This window comes from Cebidichthys violaceus, unplaced genomic scaffold, assembly GCF_023349555.1.
Source record: "Cebidichthys violaceus isolate CVI_PGR_0920_01 unplaced genomic scaffold, fCebVio1.0.p SCAF_99, whole genome shotgun sequence".
In the NCBI taxonomy this organism is placed as follows: Eukaryota; Metazoa; Chordata; class Actinopteri; order Perciformes; family Stichaeidae; genus Cebidichthys; species Cebidichthys violaceus.
Window position 1 is genome coordinate 413,520 of NW_027176985.1, and position 15,047 is coordinate 428,566.

Below are 15,047 nucleotides of genomic sequence, written 5' to 3' on the forward strand. Positions count from 1 at the left end.
TTCGGATGTTCCGGGAAACGGCAGCTGTCAGGTGTGGACTATAACGAGCGAGGACGCGGACAAGTGCACGCCTCACTGCAGGGTTCATTAGTAAGAAATGGAAGTGAGAAGTGGAGAATTAGATGACTCACTCTTGTGTTCCTGGGAGCGCTGCTCTTTAGGGAAACTGTTGGGAGGGATTCACAAAGGCCGTGTTTACATCTGGAGGACGTGTGGCTCTAAACATTTTTCTTGGAGAAGATTCAAATTCAGCAAATGCATGCTGTCAAGTAGTGCGGTTAAAGAAGAGTAAAATAAAAGATGTTCTGTGGTTGTTGATGGATTTGTAGTGTGCAACATGTCAAGGTACACGTGGGACATCTGTCTCTGTGTTAATGGAGCTGAACTGTCTCTCGGAGGGAAAGACGCTGGAGGAGTTGTTTGCAAGGACAGACCTTTGTAAGTGCATGTCTTGCTTCTCTTTCTCTCTGCTGCTTACAGCACACGACCAAGGCCAACATGTTCTATTGTAATAACACACAATGGTTCAGTGGCTTCAGGCAGGATTATTACTGCCTTTAAGTCAAAAGACATATCTCCCCCTGATGAAAATACCAGTCTATCTAATCATGAACCCTTTGATGCTAAAGATGTTGGCAGATATTGAAATCCCTAACCTGTTATTGGTGCACATGTCGTCCTCTGTTTATCCCCCAGAATGAGCAAAACTACAGCAACGACACACTTTTTCTTACTTACTTTTATTCAACACATAACTCCAAATAAATTCAATTTTACAGCGGTCAAGCCGAGTAGTTATACATGCTCTTGGTTTCCAAAAGTCCATTCAGTATGAGATATATTAGTCACAGCGGTGATAAATTAAAAAATACACTATGAATGCACAAATAGCTCAGCACTTTTTTTTTAGCCCACTGCCTAAATACAGTGACAGTACACAGACAAAAATAGAGAGTCATCATTACGCTTCCATTTCAAACAGATCACTGTAAATTCTTCATTAATATAGAGACACTTAGGTGCTTGAAGTGGTTTGAGCAATTGACAGCCACACAAGAAGACAACACACATATTGAGACACGCACACACACACACACACACACACACACACACACACACACACACACACTGAGACGTTTACTCACTGTAATCACAGCCGGTCACTTTAAGGACTGATGTGTTAAAGGCACACACACGCACACACACACTCACACAACATCTTTCTTTCTCTACAACATTTACCCACATACTGCTGTACAGACGTACATAACAACACAAACACACACACACACACACACATAGATGTTGGGCACAGACTCCGTAAAGGACCAAAAGACGAGGCACAGCGGGACTTGGCAGAGCGACATGGAATGTTTCGGTTGTTGATCGTTGGTCTCTGATTGTGAAGCTCTCGATCAGTTGTCGTCGGTGTCGTCCTGAGAGAGAAGAGGGACAAGAGGTGGGCGGTGAGTTTGCTGTCCTTGAATGAAGCATCACCACACAGCGTGATGATTATATAACCTGATGAGGTGATGCTACGACACCTATTAAGAAGTGTTCTTTGGCCTTAACAAGTAAGAAATGTTCATCTCTTTTTCAGCTTTGGAAGATAATTAAACAGGTTTGAGAAACAATCCTGACTAAAATGTATGCAATTTAGTACACATTTACTGCCACCAAATCCCATATGACATACAATATTGTGATATTATTTAAGGCTGAATGTTCCTATGCTTCCCTAGCGCCTTCGGTTTTATATTTCAGCTGATTCAGTTTAAAAGTTTTAGGCTGATGAGGGAAGAAAAAGCACAAAAGAAATCCCCCCAGGTGTATCCTGATTATAGTGGTGTGAATTTAAGGCTCTACAATAAATCCACCTCTGTCTGATACTGACTGCAAAATGTTTAACTCCTGTGCTTCCCTTTAAAGGAGAGGACACAAATGACAGGATGAGAAAACTGCCATGAATTTCTATTTTTATTCAACATCAGTCCTGATCCAAAGGACCAAATATTAATTCATTTTAAAAATCTTAACCCCTTTAAATTGTTTACAAAAAAACACACAATAAAAGTGTAATTTTCGGCATTGCATCAAACACTTCATACAGCAGCAATGCCCTTAGAAAATAGCATGCATTTGCCCCACAAGGGTTAAACAGTCTATCTTCTCTATCAGATAAACTGCTCCTTCTTTAACTTTGAAATGCAGCTTCGTATTATAAATACAGACGTTTGCTTGTGGAGTCTTACCTCTGTAGCCTCAGTAGGGTCAGTATCAACCGGTGACTCTGCCATGTCCTGTACTGCTGAGGCTTCATCACTCTGGGAAAAGACACAAAGGAAAACTTTCGTTTTTTTTACTCTGAATATGATCCAAATTGCTTTATGCATGATCTCATGGAAGTTACTCTATGTTTAATGTGAAAACATGGTGACCAATTTGGGAAGCCTTTATATAATGTTCTTTTTTCCCATTTTTCATTGAAAACAATGAATAGAGAAATGAATCAGCAGATGGATCTAAAATTAAAACAATAATTAGTTGCAGCCCCTAGACACAGATACACCAGAACAACATCTGGATGCACTAACTACCATTATGCCATAATTTATGCAATACTATATAACACAAGTTTGAAGGTAAACAACACAGAGAATCCATCCCACTCCTGCTTTGTCCCTTTATACATTAAGAGGCCTTTACACTGATTTCATAACGCTCATTATGATTGGTGGTCATTTCCAGTGAGTGGGCTGCTGAGAAAGAGACGAGACATGAGCCGCTAATGAAGAAGGGGAGGTGAGTGTGTGTGAGTGTAAGTGTGTGTGTGTGTGTGTGTGTGTGTGTGTGTGTGTGTGACGTCTCTCCTGTCCAGCTGAAAGGATGCCCTCCCCACCGTGCCGCTGAACTGACCTTCCTTGATGGGGAGCGGTCACAGTGCGCTGACGTGCGTATGTGTGTATATGTGTGTGTGGGACACGCTCACCGGCGGCCGACATAACCTTAAACCACTTACTGCACCTTCTACTCCTGCTGTTGCATTTAACGCCACCCATCGAGCCTCCATCTGGTCACCCAGCAGAGCTACAGACATGTGTGCTCATGTAAACACACACACACACACACACACACACACACAAAACGGACACAGCTGGACTGCCAATAGACAACATCTTAGCCAAAAGTTAGGAATAATCAAACCTAAAATATCTTTGTAAACCACCTTCCAAAGCAAAATCAAAGTAACACCTGGCCTCCAATCTGTATTGTTTTAATGCAGAAATTGCCTCCCGGGGACGTCAAAATATGGCAGCCTCTCTTATTGCATGTCGCTGAAAAGATCTGAGCAATAAGCCGTGTTGATGTTGTTGGCCATTTTCTATTTCCTGTCGCGTCTCCTCCTCGGGTCCCCACCACTCCACCTACCACGCTCTATCTCATTGTCTCCTTCCTCTCCTTCTACCGCTCTGGCTTTTGCTGTCTCCTGATATGAGTCACCAGCTGATGAATTGGAGAAACAACTAGATGAGGAGATTAATCAGACTCAACATCCCACCTTCCTCTGTGTGTGTGTGTGTCTAAGTGTGTGTGTGTGTGTGTGTCAGACACACAGGAGACCATCTTTGATGTGCTCTCTCAACCTGGCATCAATTTTTTAATCAAATCAATATTAATGACGTTTAATGGCTAATGATGGTTAAACGAGCACAAGCTGCTGCTGTCTGCGTGTCAATCTCTCGCTGGGAATACCAGGATTATTTTTTGGTGTTTATTCCTCTCGGTTTGTCCACCATATCTCCATCAGTCATGCACACTCTGTGTCTGTTTGTCCATCTGTTTGTCTGTGCTGCCTGCCAGTTTGGCTTGTCATCGTCGTAATGAGGTTGATCTCATTCCAGGTGGAGCTCCATCAGTGTTTTATCCCTCAGGGTGAATATCAGCCATCTAGCCGCCTTAATAACGTAAACCTCTAACCGGGACGAAAGGATTCAATGGGATGTTTGGGGAAAATACCACAAGCATCTTTTGATGTTGAAATCAAATGCAGCAAATGTCAACAATGAAGGATGGCACCAGAAGTGGGGAACTAATTTGACTGCTTCATTAACAGATCTGCTTGCACAGGTGTCAGTTGTTCCCATTGGCGGGAAAATAACTTGATGATTTCTTTGGTAAATTATCTTTTTCGTCTTGTACTTTGAGTGTGTGTGTGTGTGTGTGTGTGTGCGTGTGTGTGCTGTTATCTCTTGGTGTCTAAATTGTGCTAATTAAGAGGCGGGGAGATCGAGCATCACAACAAACATTTCAACAAAGTGTCCAAAGGCCCAGGGACATGATTGATTGGCTTATCATTTCCTGCTACTCATAACGATGTCACGAGAGACGCGGATCATTACCAGCAAATTTTGTCGTCCTCTCAAAATTACATCCCGTTTTCACACCTTATTAATCCAGATACAAAGCACAGGGTAGTGTTTGAGACAAAGGAAGAACAGTGTTTTGTTCGGTGTAGAAAAAACAGCAGAGCATGAGCCTGAAGGCCATCTGCTCCTGTCTGCGCTGATAGGAGATGGTGTGAAGTAAAAGTGAAAATGTAGTGATGAAGGGATATTTGCTCAAAGCTTTTATTTACATTCAGTGTTTCTTTTTACGACCATGTTTACTTGAATTCTTGTTTTCCCTTTTTTTGCGCTTAATTGTTGATCAGAGTATTGTCGTGAAATGATCGAGTGTGTATTGCGTGTGCAAACAAAATTTGCTAAAGCCCAGAATTCCCAGAAAAAGAAATACCCAAGACACGACCTCAGTGTCCTACATGGTATTTACAGCCCTGACTGTATCAAAAACAAATGTACATGAACAGCTGTCAAAATCTTTACTAGAGGGCAAGAAAGAAAAGGAGAAAGGAAAATCATGTTTCATGTTTGACTTGTGTCGCAGCAGTAAATTATTTGCTGCAGTAAACTGCCCTTACCTCCTCCTCCTTTGGACAAACGATGGCCTGAATGACAAGACGAACAATGCTGGGAAGCTAACAATATGTAACGGCTTTCATTTCAGAGAAGAAAGACAGCCAGTAGATATGAGAAGTGATGACAAATGACTCAAGGTAAGGAGGCCATTTTGAGTTATAGCTGGCAGACACTGTGGAGAGATGTGTTGTGCTGCAAACAACCGTTTCCAAAGATGTGTTATTCTATATCTGTATGTCTGGAGAAGTGTGATCACACTGCAAGTGTGGTCAGATAAGCACAAGCTCCACTGACATTTTAATTCTCCTTTTTGTGTAAGGAAAATATAATGATGTCCTTATTCTGCATCTATTTTTTTTATTTTTTCATAAGAATATAAACTGGTTTTGAACATGTTTTTTGGGAATTGTTTATGTCACGACACAGAGTACAGAGTCAGTAACTTATGAAGAGCTCAGATCACTAAAGCAACAGCTAACAACTTCCGCCCTGTAGCTGCTCAGCTGCTTTTGTGTCTGTTGGAATTAAAGTGATATTATGAACTATATTAAGTGCCAGGCCACAAAAATATTCACCAATCACAGATTCTCACCCGTACGTGAGTGCACTACTGTAGAGGGCGCTATTATCAACAGAAAAATAGATTAAACCTTTTTCATTTTGGTACAAATTTTAACCCAAATAAATACATGTCAAGTCAAAACAAATACAGATGATAGCCTAGATATATACTGATTTCTTAAAAATGAAAAAAAAGAACTGTTGAAAAGTGTCTTCCTTACTTGTTTGGCCGGATCCTTCTTGACCAATCCAGTGGCACTGACGATGTTGCCGGCTCCCTCCACCGTTTTGTGGGCCACGGTGGTCACCCCGGTGACCACGGCTCCACCCACCTGTGACACTCCAGACACGGCTGTATGGATGAAGAGAAGAAGAAGAAGAAGAAGAAGAAGAAGAAGAAGAAGAAGAAGGAGAAGAAGGGCATTTGAGGAGGGTGTAAACTCAATACCAGTCTGTGAGGATTAGCATGTAGAAAAATAAACATGACACACATCTCAAAATACATGGATCCGAAGTGACTGAAAGGATTTGTAGATGTTAGTGAAAGATATTGACAGGAACGTATGCTTAAAATAGTAGTAGTAATAGTAATACTAGTTATAAATAGTGCTATTGCTTGAATATAGGATATTGTAACATTAAGATACATTTGGATGAAAGTTGAAAAACGTGGGCGAGGCTACATTCTGCATTACTGCACCTGGAGTAATACTTCTAGTTGGAACGCCCTACAGAGCGGTTGAAGACTGGATCTCCTGTCACGTCATTTGGTTAACTGAAAAAAACCTCAGGAACAGCCTGGAGGCACTTTCCTTTCATAGACTTTACTGAGTTTCACCCCACCTTTTACTGTCTGAGCAATGCATTGCTTTGTAAATGTATGATTTGGCATATCAGTATCTGATCTTACGTGTCCTTCTTGTGACTTTTATGGTAAACATGAACTGTTTTGGAAAGACAAGCCAAAAAGGTTGGGAACCGAATGCTCTGCACTGTATGGTGGAATGTATTTACGCATAATAATGAATCACAACTAAGCTGCACTTTGATATAAGGCATCATATCCGCCTATGTGGACCTCCTGAAAGCAGATTATCAGATCATGTGGTCTAATATAGGCTGGTATCACTGACAAAAAAAGAAATATCCTCCCTCACATAGTGGCTTAGACGCTCTGTATAACCACATTTCCAGAAACACTCACTTTACTCGCGGCTATGTTACAGCAATACAGCCATCTCCCTGGATGCCTATAACAGGAAGTCTCCCCCCGGCTCCTCTGCTTGTTATGTATGAGAAATGGCGGGGCCGGGCCCATGGGGGGTTAGGCAGGTTGTGTGGCGTAAGACGGTGAAATATGACACCTGCAGAGTTACATCTCTCTCACTGACCACCTGAGGATCCAGTGAGATCACTCTTTCTGCTTTTATGTCAAAACTCTATTGTGTACAAAAAAAAAAAAGCTGCAGTTTACAAAATGTGTAAAGTAATACACAATTCTTTTTTTCAGACAAACAACAGAAATGGAACAGATACATTAAACCCTGAATTAATAAACAATGTTACCTGTTGTGACGCCATCCTTTGTTTTGGTACCTGAAAGGATGCAGGTGAAGCTCAATTAGTCAGACAATCTGAACAAACCAGTGCACACACGATTAAAAAAACACTGCGCTTATTCATTCGTGCTCAGAGGGAGTGTTGTTGCGTAATAGTCATGAATGTAACATATTCATAAATCAAATGGATTCCCAGCACTCACCGACAAACATGACCCCATCTTTCGTCATCTCAGCTGCTCCACTCACTCCCTGCTTGGTTTTCTCCGCCACCAACACGACCCCATCCTTGGCTTTGGAGAGACCCTTCTTGAACAAGTCCATGGCTGCTCGATCGGCTCCCAAATTAGCACGCAGCTGTGAGGATGTCAAGTAAATGAATAAATAAATAAAATTGAGAAGGCACTCCCGGATCGAAGCGTGTGACAAGACACGCAAACGATGCCACCGCCCTACTTTTCCCTCTGACAGGTTTGTGAAGCCGATACCACCGTCTGAAATGTTTGAGCAGTTGATACAAGCCGCGATGCTGCCGCTGAAAAATCCCACCTGTAGGAACTGGTTACAGCCCAACTGAGAAACCATGAATGGATTTACTATTCATTTCAATTTAAAATAAACGGTTACATTGCAACGCGATAAGGACATAAAATAAGGCTTTAGCTCGTGAATAAAGGATGTTTTAAACAAAGAAATATAGTAAGAGAACAATACATAAAAGAGCTGCTGTCCACGCACCTGTTCGCTTCAACTTCCTTTAAGCCGAGAATGTGGTGAGTCTTCCGGGAGATTCCCCCAAAGGGCAGTGAAACCGGTTTATTCTCTCCGAACTACAACTGTACTCTCAAACACGATCGCGCGCGCGTGTGTGTGTGTGTGTGTGTGTGTGTGTGTGTGTGTGTGTGTGTGTGTGTGTGTGGTTCCTAACAGACAGACGCTCCACAGGTTTGACAGCTGCCTCCTACGCCTCGGTGATGGAGAAAGAGCGATTAAACCCCGTGATGCTGATGCGAGAGAAGAGATGCTCTCACACACACACACACACACACACACACACACACACACACACACACACACACACACACACACACAAAGATTACGTAGCTCTTTCTGTACGTGGGTTGCCCACAGCATGTAGGTGCAGCACGGCTCTTAAAATCGTCAGCTGGCTGAATGCATCTGCGGCCAAACTACTAATTAGTGACAGTATAATTATGCAAAATAACACGACTGGGCTGATGATCACTGTTTCAAATGTGAGTAAGATGTTAACTGCAGCTGCGCAGCAAGTCGCCAAAGGAATCCTTTGCATTGTAGCCTAAATCAAAAAATCATGTTGGAATTGGCTTTTAATCAGACTGTGTGTAGGTTACACTCATTCAAGTCCATTTGTTTTCAGTTTTTACTATAATGTTTTGGATTTAAAGAACAACACACTTTTAATATTCATACAGTCAAAAGGCCTGACTTATATGGTCAATAGCTCCTGTATATTTGAGGTTATTTGGTTGTCAGGTGTGTGTTTCATAAATCTAACCATCTAGGCAAACATTTATGGAAATTCATCCACAGTGGTGGTGGAACAATATTTTTGTAGTTTATTCGTAATACGATACACTAATTGAAAGTGCTTTGCATAATGCTTTAAAAACATACAAAAGAAAAACAAAGCATAGAGTATTTTCGCAATGTGTCCTCATTTGCATAATACACACACAAAATACGCAAAATAAATTGCATGTAAAGACACAAATAAACTGGAAACATTCACACTTCTTCTTCAAAGTTGTTTTATGGTTCATAAAGTATGGTTAAAGTAACGGTTGACTTTCAGAATTTGTTTTTTTCCGGGTCCACCACTTTGGTCCATGCTGAAATATCGCAACAGCTATTGGGTAGATTCTGGTCCCCAGAGGAATCCTAATGGCTTTGGTGATCCTGGTCATTCATCATTTTGTATATTTTACAACAAACGTACAGTGTCAGTGGTGTGGCTGTAAACTCTTACTCTTTGTGACAGACAATTATCAATACAAAACCATCAAAGGTTCACTTGCATCTCATGTCTGATGTAGAATTTCAATTCATTTCAATTCATTGTGGCTTTATTTGCAAAAAAACAATGTTGCTATAAAGTGTCAAAATAAAAGTACACATATGTGGATATTAAGATAAGATAAGATAAGATAATCCTTTATTAGTCCCGCAGTGGGGACATTTTCAGGATTACAGCAGCGGATAGTGCAAACAAGATACATAGTAACAAAAACAAGATCAAAACAAGTATTATAAAGTAAATAAGTAATAAACAGTAAGACTACTAACTAAGTAACTAAATAACTATAGCTAAAAACTAAAACATAATATTATATATACAGACAGAATAATTGTATTGTACAGTGTATTCATATTGCACATATTTGTCATGGTTAGGGTGGTCTACTGGGAGCACAGCTGGTTGTGCAGCCTGGCAGCAGCAGGAAGGAAGGACCTGCGGTATTCTCCTTCACACACCGGGGGTGAATCAACCGGTGGCTGAAGGAGCTGCAGAGAGCTGCCAGGGCGTCCCGCATGGGGTGGGAGGTGTTGTCCATCGGGGATGATAGCTTATCTTTAATTAGTTGCCTCTGTTTAGGTGGGGCACAAATATTTCTTGTAGCATCTCACTCTCTCGAGCCCATTGTTTGGGAACTTTTGCCTTTACATTTTGACAGCAAAATATTTCACTGCAGCCATTTTTCTGCATGCTAAGTGGTCATGTGTCCAGGCGCGGCATTGTTGTGGCAAACAACCATTTTCTGTGGAACGTATTGGGTGTGTATGTAAAAGGCTGTGTACTCAAAGCGGTGCGGCACAACAGAATATGTATAAAATAAAGTATGAATTAAAAGTGTGAGCGTGAGAGTGCTGAATGACACTGAAACACATACATAGCCTACTGTCCGAGAGGCATAAATGAAAAGTTTAAATATAATGAAGCTGATTTGAATCGTCCCCCTGATAGACTCTGGGCGATATGGTGAAAGCACTAAGAAATCAGTTTTCCTCCTGAATGTTGCCCATTGAAACTCAGTGCTGGAGCTGGCATCTCCTTCTTGAGAAACCAGATGGCCACAACACTTTCCCTACCGTCCTGTATCTCTAGTAGCCTATTCTCTCTCTACTCAGAGCCACAGTCCTTTCCAAAGTCTGTTGCTATGTTTTCTGCCTGTGAATCATCATCCACTATGAATATCCACAGCAAATGTCGTGGACATGTGCACAGTAGGCCTAGTTGCCAAAATACTAATCTGACAAACAGGTAGGCTAAACCTAGACTGAGTGACATGGCTTATCTTTTTGGATCCAAAAACGCAAAACTCCACCTGCTGGCAACAGAATTTGGATTGTTCAATTCTGGATATTAATGCATGACATAACACATTATCATTGTTGTTCTCTATCATACAATGTAAGGTAATTGAATAGTAGGCTAGTTTAAAAAAAATGACTTTTAAAAGCACTTTGCTCAGACCCCAGTACGTGTGGATATAGCCGCACGCGCAATGTCAAGTACAGGCGAGTGCGTGAAAACAACAATGCGCATGCTCAAAGCCGTGGGCAACGAAACCGGATGTCACAGATTTTTTTTCTTTTTTCGCCAGGTGTGGTTAATTAGGCCTACCACACTGCCATGTGATTTGCTGTTTGCCAAATTCTGACGTCGTCATTTGCCCGTAGTTGTCAGAATGACTTTTAAAGAAAAAATACTAACTGCTGTCATTATCTTCTACAGCACAAATGTGACAAACTGTGTTTTCTGAAGAAGAAATTGACATTAAACACCTGTCGGTGCACACCAGCCGCAATATATTGTATTGTTTGTAAACAAACCGCTAGACGGTACCTGGTCATGAACAGACTTTGCATCGGTTTGAGAGTATTAACGTTACCGAACATGAAAGCAGCAGGACAACGCGGCGGAATACGGGAGTGGAACAGATATGTGTCCAGTCGGATTATTACCTGTGTTAAACTGTGGGAAATGTCAAACAGCGCACCTGTCCAAGGTGGTTGTTTCCCCTCAGTTCCACCTAAAATAACACTGGAGATATCAAAGTTAGCTAATGGATTATTGAGAAGGTGTAGAAGGCCTATTGACATTACTATATGTTTTGTCTTTTGTATTACCCGATGTAGAAACTCTACAGTGTGACACAAATTGTAAGGCCCAATGCGAATTCATTGAATACTGCAATCAAATATACATTTCTAAGAAGGCAACAGTAATAACAATGTCTGTCTTTGTGCTTTCAACCCTGATCCTCATATGATCTTGAACACAGCGGAGTTGATGGCTTTATTCAGTCAAACTATGGAAATGTGTCAGCACCACGCTACCGCGTACATGTACAGCACATGCGCGGTGATGCCCTTTATAAGCAGGGCTATTTTAAGAATGCTAAACATTTATTGATTTGCTGTTTTGTAGGTTGGTGTGTTGCAGTGCTCCTGATGTTTTAGCATTTAAGATAACACTGAGTAAAGACACACAGAAGATTACCTACACTTAAATGTTACACCTAAATAATGAACCCTGAGCCAAACAGTAACCTGAATCACTGTCAGAGAGAAACGTATCTATCAATTAAACAGACAGATGACTAAATGACACGGATCTTGCGTAATAACAGTGTTTTGACATTTTAACTATTTCTCTCCGCTGTCTCAGCAATGTGTCTGATTTGTATGAAAACACAAGGGCCGAGTCCTCACTGTGCTGTCAATCACATGCCAGAGAGCGGGGCCATTAGGGGCCCATGTCATTTATCACCAGCTACAGGGGACGAGCCGGCTCATTACAGTGTGTGCTGGTGAGCCCTAGGATCAGCCGCCCACAGGCTCATTTACTGGACCTGATGGATCACACATAATGTCGATGTAGCAGCGGCCTTTCTTCAGATTAATGCGTGCAGAACTCCTGTAATCCTCCCAGTGGCCTGGATGAGTGGTCAGATCACATGTGCAGGACATTTTGTCCATGGCCATTTCTGTATATTTCTGTTTTAATTGTTGTGCCCGGTGGTGCTGGAGGAGAGGGCTCACTCTTTAGATTTCTTTTGTTGATATTGATTAAATCCTGTAAGCTTGTTGATATTGATTAAATCCTGTGAGGCAGCATGAAATTCAATCTCAAAATATTAATTATTTCAATATTATTTCATTGAAATGGATTCTGTTGTTTGTCTGTGTTTAATATGACCATAGTAAACAAAAGAGAGGGGAAAGAGAAAGACAAATAGCATTTGGTAATGGCTTGAGTAAGGTCAAATGGCTTTAAAATTAGATATAGTACTCAAGAGATTGTTGTGGAATATATATTTATAATGACCAAAACTCTCACACACACACACACACACACACACACACACACACACACACACACACACACACACACACACACACACACACACACACGTACTGACGCTGACAGATTGTCTCACATCGGTGGTGATTCCAAACCTTTTTCTGTCAGACTTTCACAAACACCACTATTTCAGTCATTTAGTCATTACTTTAAGCTGTCTATTTCCACTGTTTATCCGTCATCATGTTTCCTCTGTTTACTTGCTTTTCACACACTTGTAGTTGCATCAAGGTGTTCTTACTGACTAAATATGTGGCCATTTTTTAAAGACAATTTTTATTCTATCAAATTTATAGAGCTGCTGCATCTCCTCTGTGAACAACCGATAACCTGTGGTTGGGTATCGTTGATCCAAATGATTCAGCCAGACAGTCAGATCTTAACTTTGGGCTCACCTTATGCATATTTGCTGCCATGGACAGTGCATATTAACTATCAGATACCATCCATAAATGGTGGGTTTCTCTTAGACGAATGACTCTGTATTCATGATTCTGATCTGTTGCTGATTCATATTTTTTAACATTTTTAGGTTGAATAGGGCAGGGATCCCGATAAAAGCAATATAATTTATCTCTCTGTCAGACTACAGATCGTTACAGTCGACTCATTTTCTCCAACATGCCATACCACCATAAATCATTTTGATGATACAAACTGATTGGTTGGTTACTGTAATCATTGAGCAGTGGTCAAAGTAGTAGATCAAAGCCTTTTCATATCCACTGGACAGCTTAGAGAGAGGTGTGTCGTGTAAACGCAGTTTCTTTCGTCAGCGGTGTCGATCAATATGGAGCAATCCATAACAACATGCTGCTAGTTAGTCACAGAGTCCACTTGAAGAAATGAATTGAAAGTCTAAATTATTGAAAATCCTGCATCAGTTTAATTCAAAAGAATCAAGGATTGTGAACTGCAGAAAGTGACTCATTTCTTTTGTTGTTCTCTCTAAATGACCACCCTCAATGATTCACCATTGAGACTGTTAGCATAACATGAGTCATAGAAATTGTGCCTCAAATAATTTATTTGGAAAAAATTCAGAATGTTTAGCTTTATAGAAGTTGCTTTAAAGAAGGCTTTGCCATCCTTGGTGCGTCTGTAATACAGTTAGCAGATTTAGGTTTTTGAAATCCTCTGTCACAATTAAACAGAGCTATCAGGGCATTGCTGTGTGTGCATACAGACACACACACACACACACACACACACACACACACACACACACACACACACACACACACACACACACACACACACACAGTCTGGTGCTGCACAGTAACCAGTGAGGCATAAAAAGGCTTGTATGGATAAAGAACCCACATGCAGCTCTGCCCAGCCGTCACCACTGGTTCACACAGTAATTGGTGTATCGTGTGTGTGTGTGTGTGTGTGTGTGTGTGTGTGTGCATGGAGATCCCAACCAGATTGGTGTTGATGCTAAAAAAAACACAGAGCTTTGCAGTGAAACTTTGATTATTTTTCAAATCTGGCCTCATTAAAGATGGACTGACTGGGATCTAAAGTTGCAAACTCATCGAGGCTGAGGGACTATCTGGAAATGATACATATAATAAAAGAAAAACAAATAATAAACCGATTTTATTATTACGACATAATGCTGATGACGGCACCAAACTACCATTAGAATTTATTTAATTCTTATTTATAGTAAATGCAGGTGTTGAAATATGGTTCATTATGAGTTTATTACAAGTGCCATAGTGCCACCTACTGCTGGGTGTTTGCTATAGCTGCCTGAACCCACTGACCTGGTTGAGGAGAAAAGCAGAGATATTAAAAGCCATCGATCTCTCGGATACAGAAAGACGTAACTCTGACTGCATCTGAATCCCTTTAGAAGTCACACTGTCAGATTCATGATGGGCTCGGAGAGGTAAAGGAAGCCTTGAGAGTGGACTTCAGACCGGTGCTCTGAAGACCATCAGAAATCTATGCATTTGATGAACATGCTTGTCATTCCTGTATCACTCCGTGTTCTCTGGCTCCAGGAGCAGCAGATGAATCAACACAAACATCTGGGTGACGAAATCTCAAGGAGGTTCAGCCTGTCACGAAGAAACAAAAATCAACAGCTGCTCAAATATGGAGCTAAGACGCCCATCGTGCATTTTCTTAGCTCCTGCGACTCCAAAACAACCATCTTAACTTCAGTCGTATCATCTATGAAACCTTGGGCCAGCACTTAAATCCAAACACGCACTACTACATTGCGTTGTCCTCTTCTACGATACCGTTTAGTTTGTTTGAGATGAAACATTTTAATGCTTTTCTGCAAAACACATTTTGCGTTTGCATTTCGTCTTTTGGTGGCCCGTCCATTCCAATAATGGCTCACAGACTCTCACTCCCACGGCACTTGTTTGGACATTGGCCATGCTTTGACTCATCAGACACGTTGCAGACTGTGGAGGAGAGATGACTGTTTGTTAGTCACTCCTTAGTTACTCCTTGGGCGTTGATGGATCTGACAGTGGGTGCAGCGGTATGTGAAAAGGGGATCATCTGTATTGCGTCTCTGCC

General features: G+C 41.3%; 1 protein-coding gene across 1 annotated transcript; it reads right to left on the reverse strand.

Annotated features, from left to right (window-relative positions):
* Window positions 1-721: 721 nt before the first annotated feature.
* LOC137868164 (alpha-synuclein-like) lies at window positions 722-8,126 on the reverse strand. Its single transcript, XM_068704747.1, has 6 exons — window positions 7,835-8,126; window positions 7,300-7,453; window positions 7,104-7,133; window positions 5,759-5,889; window positions 2,253-2,324; window positions 722-1,436 (listed from the first exon to the last, which is right to left on the reverse strand). The coding sequence occupies exons 2-6, from the start codon at window positions 7,418-7,420 to the stop codon at window positions 1,416-1,418; spliced, it is 375 nt and encodes a 124-aa protein (XP_068560848.1). The 5' UTR covers window positions 7,421-7,453; window positions 7,835-8,126; the 3' UTR covers window positions 722-1,415.
* Window positions 8,127-15,047: the final 6,921 nt, after the last annotated feature.